Below are 14,577 nucleotides of genomic sequence, written 5' to 3'. Positions count from 1 at the left end.
TTTTCGGTCGGTTTTTCCGTCGGTATTGTCCGTGTTTTCTTGTAGTGGATGGCTGCGTTTGGGATGCGAGGGTCCGCGTGTAAGAATTGGAGGTCTTGGAAGGCGTTTTCCCGGTCAGAGTTTAAGGTTTTTATCTTGTGCTTGAGCTTGTTTTCGGTTTAGGCTCCTCTTGGTAATGGTCGTGGTGAAGTTTATGCCTTTGTTCTTTGTTATATTGCAACTATCTCGGCCGTTTAGAGTCTGGTGGGGTTCTTGGTGTTCACTCTCCGCTTTGTAGCAGTGTGGTTCTACTCGAGCTCTTGTCTTTCAGCTCTGTTGGCAATGTGCAGATGGCATGATTGAGTATTATGGATTTGGAGACCCTCTAGTGATTAGTCTCTCTTTTGTCTCAAGTTGGTATGATAGTTTGGTTCCCATAAATTTCTTGGGTGTAGGTTCCCGTAAATCATTCGGGTTTTGTTTGCCTGAGTATGGCATTATGTTTGTAAGCTTCGTTTCAAAACTCTGTTTAATCAAATTCCAGTTGTGACGAAAAAAAAAAGACAAAAAGGTCTTAAATAGTTAATTATATATATTTTTTTCAAATTGAGGCGAGATTAGTAAAAATGGTATAGGTGGAGCCTGGGTAGATATTTTCGAGACGAAGAAGCGAAGTTGTACCATTCATATGGACTTCAACGGTTATATGCATTCGTTAATTATTAAATCAATGAAACCCTCACATCTTTGCTATCACCAATTTCAGTTTCTCCTCTCCGTGATTGCAATATATAAAGAGAAATACTTAGGTTCACCTCCTGAATGAACCTTTAAATTTACCACACTTTTAATAACCAATCAAAGTGATACATAGATTAATAAATAAAAAATATCAAATTAAAATAAAATAGCTAAAAAAATAACGTCAATTTTAACGACGTTAACGCCGCCAGCTAAACCCTAAACCCTAAACCCTAAATCCTAAAATCTAAATCTAAACTTAAATTCTACATCTTAAACCCAAATTTTAGACCCTAAACCATAAACTCAAACCCTATTCTCTAAACCCCAAACCCTAGACCATAAACCCAAACCGTAAAACTTAAACAATAAATCATAAACCCAAGCCCTAGATCCTAAACCCAAAACCTAGACTCTAAAACCAAACTTTAAACTTTACAGGAACAACATCAACATTAACTTAAACCTTTAGGATATAGAGTTTGGGTTTGGTTAAGAGTTTACGGTTTGGATATAGGGTCTAGGGTTAGGATTTAGGGTATAGAGTTTGGGTTTAGGGTTGGGGTTTTAGGGTCTAGAGTTTGGATTTATGGTATAGGATTTGGATTTAGAATTTAGACTTAGAATTTAGGATTTAGGATTTAGGATTTAGCTGACATCATTATAGTCGTTAAAATTGCCATAATTTTTTTTCAGCTTTTTTTTAATTTAATAGTTTTTGATTTACTAATTTATGTGACATTTTGATTGGTTATTAGAGGAGAAGTGAATTTTAAGTTTCACCTCCTAGGTGAACCTAAGTATTTCTCATATATTATTATATAACAATGGATATGCACATAATAATCCATATAGGCCATTATCAGTTAGCCATACATCGATCGATATATTTTATAATACCAAAAAGAACCTCTTATACATGCCTTTTAAAAAGAAGTAAAAGTTTGTTTTGGAAGATGCTTCTGCAAATGGAAAATCATCAATTTGCATAGATATTACGGTATATTTGAAAAAGACACAATAACAAAATCTTCAGTAACATAGATATAGATCCCACGGATACTTTAAAGATGGTAGAAAAAAAATATTTACTTTGGACAGAGGCTCAGTCCTCAGTTACACAGAGGATGGTCAAAAATTCGGCGATAGAAAACACACCTTTACTAATCATACTAGGTAGATATTGCTTTACAGATGGGTCATAGAATAATCAGAAATATTTTTTCAGGACAAAGATGGTATAGCACGCTAGAAGGTTTTGACGGTTTGATGAAGGCACAAAACACAAGAGGTAGTATGTCATCCCTCCATTTGAAAGTGGAAGCAATTATACGGGCAACAGAATGTATGGGAATTTACGTCAGTTTCAAGTCACTTTTACAACGGATTGTTCTCAATTGGTAAAGATGGTTTTGAAACCAGAAGAATAGCCAGCTTTTACAAGTTATTTAAAAGATATCAAGAACCCGAGAGAAAATTTCAACAATTCAGATATCATTCATGTTCCCAAACACATAATTCAAGAGCCGATAGTCTATTACGTAGTGCAAGAAAGCAACTGTCGTATGTAGTTCACATGGATGCGGAGTTACCAGTTTGGTTTGCAGAGTGTTCATGAGTCTATTTATGCTGATGACAAAAAAAAGTCAAAAATAACAGAAATGAAAAAAATGAAGAAACGAAATTCAAACTAATAAAATTAATGTTGAAGTTAAGCACTGAGAGTCAAACTCAAAATTCACTATAGAGAGAAAATAAATCTCACTTAAACCAGTCATTTAATGGAGGGTGATTAATTGAGTTTTATCTCTATTTTTAGTTTTAATTTTTAAATCACTAAATTTTATTAATTATGATATAGCTTTATTTTTATAAGTTAAAGCATACATCAAGTTTCTATTAATTTTTAACAATCATGCTTTAACTTTATTTTTAAAGATACAACAAGAAAATAAAAAGAAGTTTTTCTTATGCATTTTAGGAAAAAAACTACATCTTTCTTTTATAGGCTGTAGAATCTGTAAAATAAAAAAACTATCTATAATATCAAATAAATTAGATAATCATAGTAAAAAATCATCTATAAATATTTTAATTTAATTTTTGGGTGTTTATAAAATTATTGAAATATTTTAAATAACATAAATATTATTTACATATCACATTTTAAATAACAGTAAACTTTGATAATTTATAAAAAAATATTAAAATAAATTAGTTTAATTGATAAAAAATAATTGTTTTATATATACATTACATGCTCTATTTTTAATTATCTACAGCGTGTAGTTTATCGTTACAACAAATTTAATTACACCAAAAATTTCTATAAAAACATCTATAGTAACAATTTTTCAGATACAACCAACTTATCTACAACTAAATTTTTATAGCTATATTCAAACCATTTATCACCAGTGTATTGACTCAAACAATTAAGTCAACCAAATAGATATACCTAGTGGGAAATCCAATACTACTCCTGTGCACATTCTCGTTTGCAAACGAGGAAGAACATGGAGAGAAACAATTAATTGTCACAACACTACATATAACTATACTCATCATTTTATGTTTTGATTTTGGTAGAAACATTTCCCAGCTGAGGTATCAAGTGCATTTTAGACCATCTTAGACTATTAATTCTCACCGAATCTCTAAATTTCTATCTCAGCATCCGAGTTTAACTATACTCATCATTTTATGTTTATATTTTGGTATAATCCATTATACACTTTTTTACAAATATTTAATTATTGTTTCAATAATAAATATATATAATTAAAATCAATTTATATCTAACCAACTACGGAACTACCGTTTTACAGAAATGTAAAAATGAGTTTTAATCAACAAAAAATTGTTTAGGAACTTTTGTTTAGAACAATGTCTAATGCTCCCTTCGTTTCAGTTTAATTGTCGTTGTACAGTAAAATTTTCAAATAAAATAAGTGTTGTTTTAGATTTTCAATGCAAAACTTATTAACAATATTCTCTAGTTATTTTTATATTGGTTGAAATATATATAAGTGTATAGGTAATAATGTTTTTATTTAGAAAATATATAAAAAATGTTAGTTTACTTTGTGTGCATATCTTAAAAGACAATTAATTGAAAAGAAAAACATCATTGAATCGAAACGCACCATTTTGAGAGGCGGAAAAAACTGCGATTTTGGCGACAATTTCTCCAATGGATTCGGCGGAATCACCGGGATCACCGAAGGGTTTGACGGAGGTTACGGATGATCGGAAGATGCGGGGTGAGATCTCTGATCCAGGAAACCTTCAAAGGAGAACTGGATTGAAGATTAACGTTGAGAAATCGAGATCAGAAAATAACAATGGAGGTAGCGATGGTGCGGTAACTGAGTTACAAAGGAAGGAAGTTAGACTGAAAATGAGAATCAAAATGGAAAGGGGAGGTCAGTGAGTTTCGCGAGAGGCTCAAAATCGGAGGGGTCTTCATGGGTTGATGTTGCTCAGGAGAAGAAGGTTATGAAGAAGTACGATGTGGAAAACACAGAGGAGGGACAAAAGAGTGTAGAGATTCTAGACGAAGTTATTGAGAAGGTGAATCATCTCTGGGAAGATTAAATTTCTGGACAATGCTCCACACATTGCTAAAGTTCATGCTACGGTGAACAGGATATGGAATCAAAGAGACAAAAAAATGTTGATTGATGTTCATGTGGTAGACGAAACAACAATGAAGTTTAAAGTTACAGATCCAACGATGCGAGCAAGGATTCTGAAAAGAGGAATGTGGAGTATCGGCAACATACCGATGGTGATCACTAAATGGGTTCCAGATGAAATGAAGGAGAAGCCTGAGATAACAGCTATACCACTATGGGTTCATCTCAAAAATGTGCCAATGCATATGTATTCTTGGCAAGGTTTGAGTTTTATCACAAGTGCAGCAGGTTTCCCGGTTCGTTTACATCCAGAGACTGCTGCGTGCACAAATTTTAAGATGGCAAAGGTATTCGTCGATGCTGATCTTACAAAAGAGCTGCCAACCAAGATAAATTTTACAAATAATAGAGTTTCATCTTTGGTTGAATTCATCTACCCATGGTTGCCACTGCGATGTAATACGTGTGGAAAGTGGGGGCATACTGATAAAGTATGTATCATAAACAAGAAGGATGGGTCAGAGAAATCAGTGAAACAAATAATAAATGAGGGAGTTGTAGGAAAAGATGGACAAGTTGTTAAGGTATGGAAGAAGAAGCAATGAAGAAGTTAGAAGCAGAGGCTAAACAAGATATTGAATCATCAAAAAGGAGATTTCAGCTGAAACTGATAAGGAGGTTGAAGAGGGGGAATTAGTGGAGAGCTGAGAGGATGTAACACCAGGTAAAGGTAGTAGAAGTCCTACTCTGAAATATGACCAGGTGAAGATATTGACACCATCTAGATTTCCAGCTCTTCTTGAAGTAGATGAGAAAGGAGATGGGGTAAACCAAGTTGAATACGAGGATATTATAAGTGTAGAAGAAGAGATTGTGATAGAAGAAACAGAAGATGAAGTGTGTAAAGAAGAAAATAAAAAGGAGGAAGTGGAGGCAAGTAATGACATTATGGAAGATACTAATGGAAGAGAAGCACCAGAAGAGGGAAACAAAAGTGGTAAGGCAGGGAAGAGTGTAGCTGGTATAGAGCATTGGTCGGATCTAACAGCTAACTCTATTCGACCATCCTTGCCAAGAAGATCAAAAATGATGCATAAGATTGTTCCAGACAAAAATATGCAAGGAGGTACGCCGTGGAAAAAGGGGAGAGGAACAAAAATCTCATCTCAATGACAGGTTTTTTCTGGAATATGAGAGGGTTCAATCGGTATGCAAAACAAGAAGTGGTGAAGAATTGGATTCAGTCTTAAAGGTTTACTTTTTGGAGGGTTGTTGGAAACTAGAGTGAGGGAAAACAAGGCTCAAAGGATCATGTCAACAATGTTTACTGAATGGTCGTTTATCAGTAACTACGAGTTCAGCAGGAAAGGGAGGATTTGGGTTATGTGGAATTCACAAGTACACATTACGCCGATTTTCAAGTCAGGTCAAATAATTACGGTTTCAGTTCTGGTGGAAGGGGAAGTAGAGGAGTTCTTGTGTTCGTTTGTCTATGCTGAGAATACAATGTAAGGAAGAAGAGATTTATGGGGAGATATTAAATCACATCAAGATTCACCACTATTTAGAAATAAACAGTGGATACTCATGGGAGATTTTAATGAAATTCTAGAAGGGGATGAGCATTCGAGCTATCAGAATTCGGGGATAATAAATAATGGTATGAGAGACTTTGATGATATTGTTCAGTACTGCAATCTTACTGATATGGGAAGTCAGGGTCCAAAGTTTACTTAGTGTAACCAAAGGGAGGAAGGTTTGATCTGCAAGAAGCTAGACAGATTCTTGGTAAATGATAATTGGCTGAATAATCGCACACAAGCTTATGGAGTTTTTGAGGCAGGAGGATGTTCTGATCACCTTCGTGGTCGGTTTCATCTAAAAGCAGAGGCAGAGGGTAAGCGGCGTCCTTTTAAATTCACAAACGTGGTAGCAGAAATGCCAGAGTTTCTAAGGATGATGGAGGATTATTGGAGAGAAAATCAACCATTGTTTCAATCTACATCTGCCCTCTTCAGATTTTCTAAATACCTTAAAGCTTTGAAACCGCTGATAAGGAACTTGAGTAAAGAGAAACTGGGGCAATTATCTTTGAGAGTTAAGGAAGCATACAAGGATCTGTGTGAGAAGCAGGAGAGGCTGTTGACTAATCCAACTCAGAATAATATTCAGGAGGAGCTAAGAGCGGCAGAAAGATGGAACATAATTTCTGGCATTGAAGAGAATGTTTTAAAACAAAGATCTAAGATGCACTGGTTGCATCTGGGGGATAGGAATAATAAAGTCTTTCACAATGCGGCAAAGATGAGAGTGGTGAAGAATATGATCAGAGAGATCAAATGTAAATCAGGAGCTATTGTTACTTCACAAGAGGAAATAAAGAATGAAGCAGAGAGGTTTTTTCATGAGTTTCTCTCTTATGTTCCTGAAGACGTCAGGAATGTTTCAGTTGAGGAGATACAAGAAATTCTAAGTTTCAGATGCAATGATATGGAGCGAGGCCAGTTGATTAAGACAGTAACTGAAGAGGAGATTAAAGATGTACTGTTCAAGATGCCAAGCAACAAAGCACCTGGGCCAGATGGGTACACTACGGAGTTATTTAAAGTGTCTTGGGGAGTTATTGGGAAAGATTTTACTACAGCAGTGCAGTCATTCTTCAACAAAGGCTTCTTATCAAAGAGATTGAATTCCACTATTCTGGCTCTTATCCCAAAAAGAGATGCAGCTGTTGAGATGAAGGATTACAGGCCAATCTCTTGTTGTAATGTTCTATACAAGGTGATTTATAAAGTCATTGCCAACCGGCTTAAAGGTACATTACCGCAATGCATCCTTCTTTTTCTGTTCAAGTCAATGGGGAGTTAGCAGGGTTTTTTCAAAGCAAGAGGGGTTTGAGACAGGGATGTGCACTCTCGCCTTACTTATTTGTCATCTGCATGAACGTATTGTCACATATGATTGATAAGGCAGCTGCTGGAAACCGTATAGGTTATCACCGTAGGTGCAAAAATATTTTGTTAACTCATCTGTGCTTTGCGGATGATCTACTGGTATTCACAGATGGGTCAAAAAGTTCTATTGAAGGAGTCTTACAAATCTTTCAAGAATTTAAAGCAATGTCAGGTCTCAAAATAAGTCTAGAGAAATCTACACTATATACTGCTGGGATCTCAGATAATCAAGAACAAGATATCATCACAAGCGTTCCCTTCGAGTCTGGTAAACTACCAGTAAGATATCTTCGGCTTCCTCTCCTCACTAGAAGAATGACTGTAAATGATTACATGCCGTTAGTGGAGAAAATTAAGAAGAGAATGAAGTCATGGACGGGAAGATTTTTATCTCATGGAGGAAGACTGCAGTTAATCAGTTCAGTCATCACAAGCCTTGCCAATTTCTGGCTCTCGGCTTTTCGTTTACCGAGTAGCTGTCTTAAAGAAGTTGAAAGTTTGTGCTCTGCTTTCCTATGGTCAGGCCCGGAGTTGAAAACAAGTAAAGCCAAAGTAAGCTGGAAAGAAGTGTGCTTACCAAAGCAAGAAGGAGGTCTGGGGTTACGGTCGCTTAAAAAGGTAAACAATGTATTGTTTCTAAAACTCATATGGAGATTGTCTTCTAATAGATCGTCTCTGTGGGTAAATTGGATACATTGTTACTTGATAAGAAAAGGCCCATTCTGATCTATTAAGATAAATTCAGTTGCTGGATCATAGATGTGGAAGAAACAGTTGAAAATGAGGGACATGGCGAAGTCTTTTCACAAAATGGAAGTTAATAATGGAAAGCAGACATCTTTTTGGTATGATAATTGGTCGAGTTTGGGCTGTCTTAAAGATCTTTTGAGTGAAGGAGGAAGTATAGCTTTGGGTATTATGGAGAATGAAATGATGGAGGATGTTCTGTTGAGACATAGGAAACGAAGGCATAGGATCCAGATCCTTAATGAAGCTGAAAATGAGATCAAAAAAGTAAAAAGGAGAGCAAGTCAGGAGGATGATGTGCCACTTTGGAAGCAGTATGATAATAAATTCTCTCGACAGTTCTCTACAAAGAAGACTTGGATGTGTCTTCGGCAACCCCAACCGGAAAGTAGCTGGAGTAAAGGTGTTTGGTTTCCCCACTCTACACCTGAGTACTCATTTCTAGTGTGGGTAGCTATCAAAAACAGATTGCAGACTATGGATAGAATATTATCTTGGAACAATGCAGTAAATGGTACTTGTGTGCTTTGTCAAGTGGAGATGGAAACATGTCAGCATCTGTTCTTTAGATGCCATTACTCAAGTAAAATCTGGAGAGAAATGGTAGAAGGTATCTTGAAGGAAGATTACACCACAAGTTGGGATGAGATCCTCGCTATTATATCTCAAGCTAGAAGATGTCCAACAGAAACCTTCATTATACGATACACTTTCCAAGTTGTAGCGCATAGTATATGGAGGGAGAGGAATGCTAGAAGCATGGTGAGCAACCATTGGATGAGAAGTGTTTAGCGAAGATGATTGATAAAATGGTAAGACTCAAACTGCTACTTGTGAAACGAAAAGGTAAGAAGTATTTGGAGGAAGGGTTGATGAAATGGTTTGCTACAAGATTATGAAGAATAGGTTTATTTCATAGATTTGGCCGGTTTATGTAAATAAAACAGTAGCACTTGATGTAATGAAGTTTTGATTGAATAAATTTTACATTCATTCAAAAAAAAAAGACAATTAAAATAAAACGGAAAGAGTACGATTTTGGCTTGAAAATGTTCTCTACGAGTATTCTACAATACTTATTTCATTGAAACAACTTTAAAAATTGCTGATACTAGTAAGGTGTAAAGCGCCCATTACATATCCCAAACTTTAGTACATACTTTTTTCAGGAAAGGATCCGTCAAAAACTTGTTGTTGTTTCCCGACAAATTTCTAATGATTTTCTTCCTGATGAAATAGATCTTACAAACCATGTTTGTTGGAAATATATCGAGAATAATCATTGTTGACGACTTTTCGATGGATATAATTGATCGGGAGTTATATGTTTTCTTGTAATGCATTACTCGTCCTCCCATCTAGCTCCTACTTGATTGTATGTTTGCTCTTACTTGGCTGTCAAACTCTCTCAAACTATATGACCTTAGATAAGTCTCTGTATTACTTTCATGCATTTTAATTTTGAAAAACGTTTTGTCCAAATAAAAGGCGGCCACCGTATATCATTATCACTAATAAGTCGCACCATAGTAGTACAACATAAGGTGCGACTTGAAGATTAGGATGTTCATACATGAAATTAATGCATAGAAAGAATAACATTTGACTGTCATTTCTTTTTTCTTTTTAAAAAAGATGTCAGAAGGTCATTGGTTGGGCCTATAAAAATTTTACCGTAGAATTTTGTTTGTATACTTTTTTGATGTAATTGTATCTAAGCTAGGCCTGCGACTTTGACCCGTATCCGATTACCCGAACCGGACCCGACCCAATTTTGACCGGTTCAGTTGGGTTTCGGTACAGTCAAATTTAACCGATGGATAATAATATAAAAATCCATGGGTAACGGGTCGGATCCGGGTTTTACCCGAGCCTAATCGGATACCCGCTATAACCCGAAGTAATGTTTCCCGATATATCTGTTACTGCTTCTCGACTCGATACAAAACTCCAATTCCCAAATACAAACCCTAGCTTTTCGATTCGTCTTCTACATTATAGCGATTGAGAATTGTGAAGGTCTCTATACAAATATAGCAATCGGTGTTATCATAAACCTTAAAGCTGGAACCATTAGTCGATCTCGATCGTCTTTTCTCTCCACCGTCTGCATCTTCGAGAATTCATTTGGAGGTGAGCAGCGATTCCTTTTCGATTGTTTGATTCCTTTTTTGTGTTATATTGATTAGGATTGTTTGATATCTTTGATTCTTTATTTGTGATAAAGTGATTATGGATTCGTCATTCGTAGATAACTTTTTGTCTTTTTATACAGTTGATGATTTGAATTTTTGATACTGTTGATGTCTTGATGAGTTGATGTTGAGCAAGATTTACTTATTCTAATAGTTGTTAACTTGTGTATGTAGATGGATTCTTCTCCAACTTATCAACAAGATGAAGTGAATCATGCATCAATAGATGAAGACTTTTCTTCAGAAGAAGATGTACAAACAACGGGTTTGGGAAAAAGGACCACGAGAGATGAAGCTGGTGGTTCTGCAGAAGGGTCAAGAAAAAAGACGAGGTCTTTAGTCTGGAACCATTTCAACAGGCTACCAACCAACTACAACAGATGCAAATGTCGCTACTGCAAGAAAGAGATGAGTTGTCCAACCAAGTCTGGGACCTCTAATCTCAACAAGCATATCACTAACTGTCGGTCATTTATGGTATGGAAGGCTGTAAATAGGTGCAAAGACAAGTCACAGTTAGCTACAGATGAAGAAGGCAACATGAGTGTGAGCAAGGTGTCTGAGAAAGTGTTCAGAGATGCTACCAATGAGATGATAGTCTTAGCGGAGTTGCCATTAACCTTTGTGGAAAGCTTGGCGTGGAAACACTTCTGCAACAAAGTGCAGTTAGATCCGCCTGTTTGTAGAAAAACATGCACAAAGGAGATTGCGGCAATGTGTACGTCGAGGAAAGAAGAAATGAAGAAAGTTCTTGGACAGAACAAGCAAAGACTCCCTCTGACAACAGATATATGGACTGCTCCCTACACTGGGGTTAGTTACATGGTGATTATCACTCATTTTATTGATTCAAGTTGGAAGCTTAGAAAGATGATAATAGGATTCAAGAATGTGGATATATGGACTGCTTAGCAGAGTGGTCTACAATTGCGAGAGTTCTTGTGGATTGTTTAGCAGAGTGGGATATTAAAAGAGCCTTATGCATCACAGTTGATAATGCCACGGCTAACACATCAGCCATGAAGAAGTTCAAGGAATAATTCATGAACCAAGGAGAAGATGCACTGTTTTTGAATGGCGAGTTCTTGCACGTTAGGTGTGCAACACATATTCTTAATCTGATTGTCAAGGAAGGTTTAAATGAGGTTGATGATAGCGTGACTGCCATTCGGAATGGTATTCAGTACGTGAGGTCTTCAACCAACAGACTGAAGTCTTTTGAGTTTCTGGTTGATACGAGTAAAATAACTAGAGGAAGCCTTCCGTTAGATGTCAACACAAGATGAAACTCGACGTATCTGATGCTAGACCAAGCAATCAAATTCAGGGCAGCATTCGAGAAGAAGAAGGCTGAGGACAAACCGTACAATGACTACTTCATGGAGCTTGAAAATGGGAAAAAGAGGATTGGACCGGCGTCTACAACAGATTGGGAAGAAGCTGAGAGGTTGGTACACTTTCTTGTCATCTTTTACAATTCAACTATGATGCTCTCAGCTACAAAGGGCATTACGTCGCACAAGATCTACAATGAGATTGTCACCATCACTAGGAATGTCAGTAAGATAAGTTTTGCACCAGGCGCTGATGAAACACTACGGTTAAAAGCTTTGACGATGATGGGGACGCTAAGGAAGTACTGAAATCCATTTTCGGAAGTATCTGAGTCTGAGACTACTAAGTCAAAGAGCTGTAAGATGAATAAGCTTTTGATTGTTGCTACCGTTTTTGACCCAAGAAAGAAGATGAACTTTGCTAACCTCTGCTTTGAGAAGCTCTATGGAAAAGAAAGCATCGAGTATAATCTTCTTTCTGAATCCATTACGGATATCATGAAGCGCTTATATGATGAGTACAGTCTTGGATACAGCACTAGTGGTGGAGGATCAGGTGGTTCAGCGTCGTAAGGAGGATCATCTTCACAGTCGCAGTCACAAGAAAGTGGTGCAGTTTTGCAGAGTCAAGTCATAGGCAATGGAATCGGGTATGAAAGAATGGATAATCTCTACGAGGAGCTTGTACAAGAAACAGGTACACAAGATTCTAGTAATGAGTTAGAAGGGTATTTGAGAGAGAAAGTAGAGGTTACAAAAGGTGTTACTGGACTTGTAACCGAGTTTGATGTTTTATCATGGTGGAGAAGAAACAGTGTGAAGTTCCCGATCCTGTCTCAGATAGCTGCTGATATTCTTGCGGTTCAAGCATCAGCTGTAGCATCAGAGAGTGTATTTAGCACTAGTGGAAGAGTCTTAGACCCTTATAGGAGCTGCTTGACACACTTTATGGTGGAGGTGTTGGTGTGCGCAGAACAATGGTTGAAATCGGAGATTAATATAAACGAGAAAGGCATTCATACCATAGAGCAGCTACTTTCAGATGTGGAGCAAAAAGATGATCTTATGAGAGGTATGATTCACCTCTTTTGAACTCTTTAGCATATGATCTTGATACTTGAAGTTAGAACACTTATAGGATTCTGTTTTTTTTTCCATAGAGCTTGAAGCTAGATGCAATGTGGAATAAGGAGTGGACTGTGGAGTGTGGACGAGTGAGAGAGAGTGAGAGTGACTGTCTCATTTTCATTTTATGTTTGTCGTTCTTGTTTAAGACTTCAACGCTTCAAGAGTTCAAGTACTTTATATTTATGGTGTGAACTTGTTGCTTTGAGAAATCTTTGTTTTATTTTCTGGTTTTCATTTTCGGATTGTGTTCTTGTTTAAGACATCAAGTACTTTGACATTTCACCAAATAAGTTTGCTTTGAGAATCGGTTTTATTTCGGTTACTATTATGATTTCGGGTACTTTTTAACCGAACCGGTTAGGACCCAAATTTTTCGGATTAATTATGGTTACTTTCTTCGAAAACCCGAACCGGCCCGGAACCGGACAGAATCGATCTGAAACCGAACCGCAAGTCTTCCATGTACCTATTGGATACAATTTCTAAATAACCGAAATACCCGGACCCGAACGGTTCTTACCCGGAACCGACCCGAATACCCGAAATCCCAGGCCTAATCCAAGCTGTAAGAATTAAATGAGAAAATAATAAAAATTGAAACATATTCCTAGCTACAACAATATTTTTTCCTACATCTTAAAAACTACAATGCTTTATAAAACAAGATTGCTATTGCCATTTTTTATTTTTTGGTTTTAGATTTAAAAATTAGATAAAGCTTGATTGGTAACTTTTATGGTTGTAGATAGAAATGACACTAAAGCCACTTGATACATTCCAACAAATCACCTTCGTCGTGTATATTTCTTCGCTAATGCAATTTAACGAAATCGAATGTACAACCGGTTAACAAAACATATACTCCCAGCTTTTTTTAAGTGTTACTTTGACATTTTTAATTTTTCATACAAATTAAAAAATTATTAAAATATATTTATGTTCTTATTAATTATATCTATTTGTAAATAATATTAAGCTGGAAATAAATATAATTTGTTGGGATTTATTAAATTCATGTCCAACTCTATATTGTTTGATTAGTACGATATTGTTAACTTTGGGCTTTAGGCAAGCCCGCATGGTTTTACTTTTGGTTTCTTTCTCAAAATGTCTTGTACTAATTAGAGTTGGATATCTCTTTATATATTAGACACTCCTTGTCTATTCTCCAATGTGAGACTTAGTTTGATATATCACATTCTCCCCCTCAAACTAAGGACCATACTCTCATATCGTGTCCCACAACTGAACTTCTAGGATCTTCTGACTTAATCTCTGCCACACATTCCTCCCATTCATAATTCGAAGGGTCCCATTCATATCTCGAAGGGTATTTTGGTATTCTTGTAGATTTTTCGTCAACCGTTCTGATACTAATTCTTGGGATTTATTAAATCTATGTCCATTTCTATATTGTTTGATTAGTACGATATTGTCCACTTTGGGCTTTAGGCAAGCCCGCATGGTTTTACTTTTGGTTTCTTTCACAAAAGCTCTCGTACTAATTAGAGTTGGACATCTGTTTATATATTAGACACTCTTTGTCTAATTCTCCAATGTGGGACTTAGTTTGATGTATCACATTTATTTTTCTCCTAATCATATCTCACATAGAATTTTTATTCTTGGTGTCTAAGTTAACATCAAGTTTACTTCCAAAATTCTCCCCTTTAAACTTGAAGTTAACTTGCTTCAAATCTCCAACTCCTACTAGCTCTCTCATTTCTTTGAATTTGCCTTAGTCAGAATATCGGCTCTTTGTAACGATCCCAGAACATGCTGGGCATCCACTTGCTCGTTTTCGACGCATTCTCGGATGAAGTGGTACCGTTTATGTATGTGTTTATTTCGTCCATGAAAT

The 14,577-nt window shown here is 36.3% G+C and overlaps 1 protein-coding gene across 1 annotated transcript; it reads left to right on the top strand.

Annotated features, from left to right (window-relative positions):
* Positions 1-6,296: 6,296 nt before the first annotated feature.
* On the top strand, positions 6,297-11,294 carry LOC106320756. Its single transcript, XM_013759119.1, has 5 exons — positions 6,297-7,173; positions 7,422-7,930; positions 8,072-8,821; positions 10,429-11,067; positions 11,121-11,294. Exons 1-5 carry the CDS (start codon positions 6,297-6,299, stop codon positions 11,292-11,294), a joined length of 2,949 nt encoding a protein of 982 aa, XP_013614573.1.
* Positions 11,295-14,577: the final 3,283 nt, after the last annotated feature.

Source organism: Brassica oleracea, unplaced genomic scaffold (assembly GCF_000695525.1).
Source record: "Brassica oleracea var. oleracea cultivar TO1000 unplaced genomic scaffold, BOL UnpScaffold01052, whole genome shotgun sequence".
In the NCBI taxonomy this organism is placed as follows: Eukaryota; Viridiplantae; Streptophyta; class Magnoliopsida; order Brassicales; family Brassicaceae; genus Brassica; species Brassica oleracea.
Note: the sequence above shows the minus strand (reverse complement) of the source record. Positions and strands in the feature narration are given on the sequence as shown.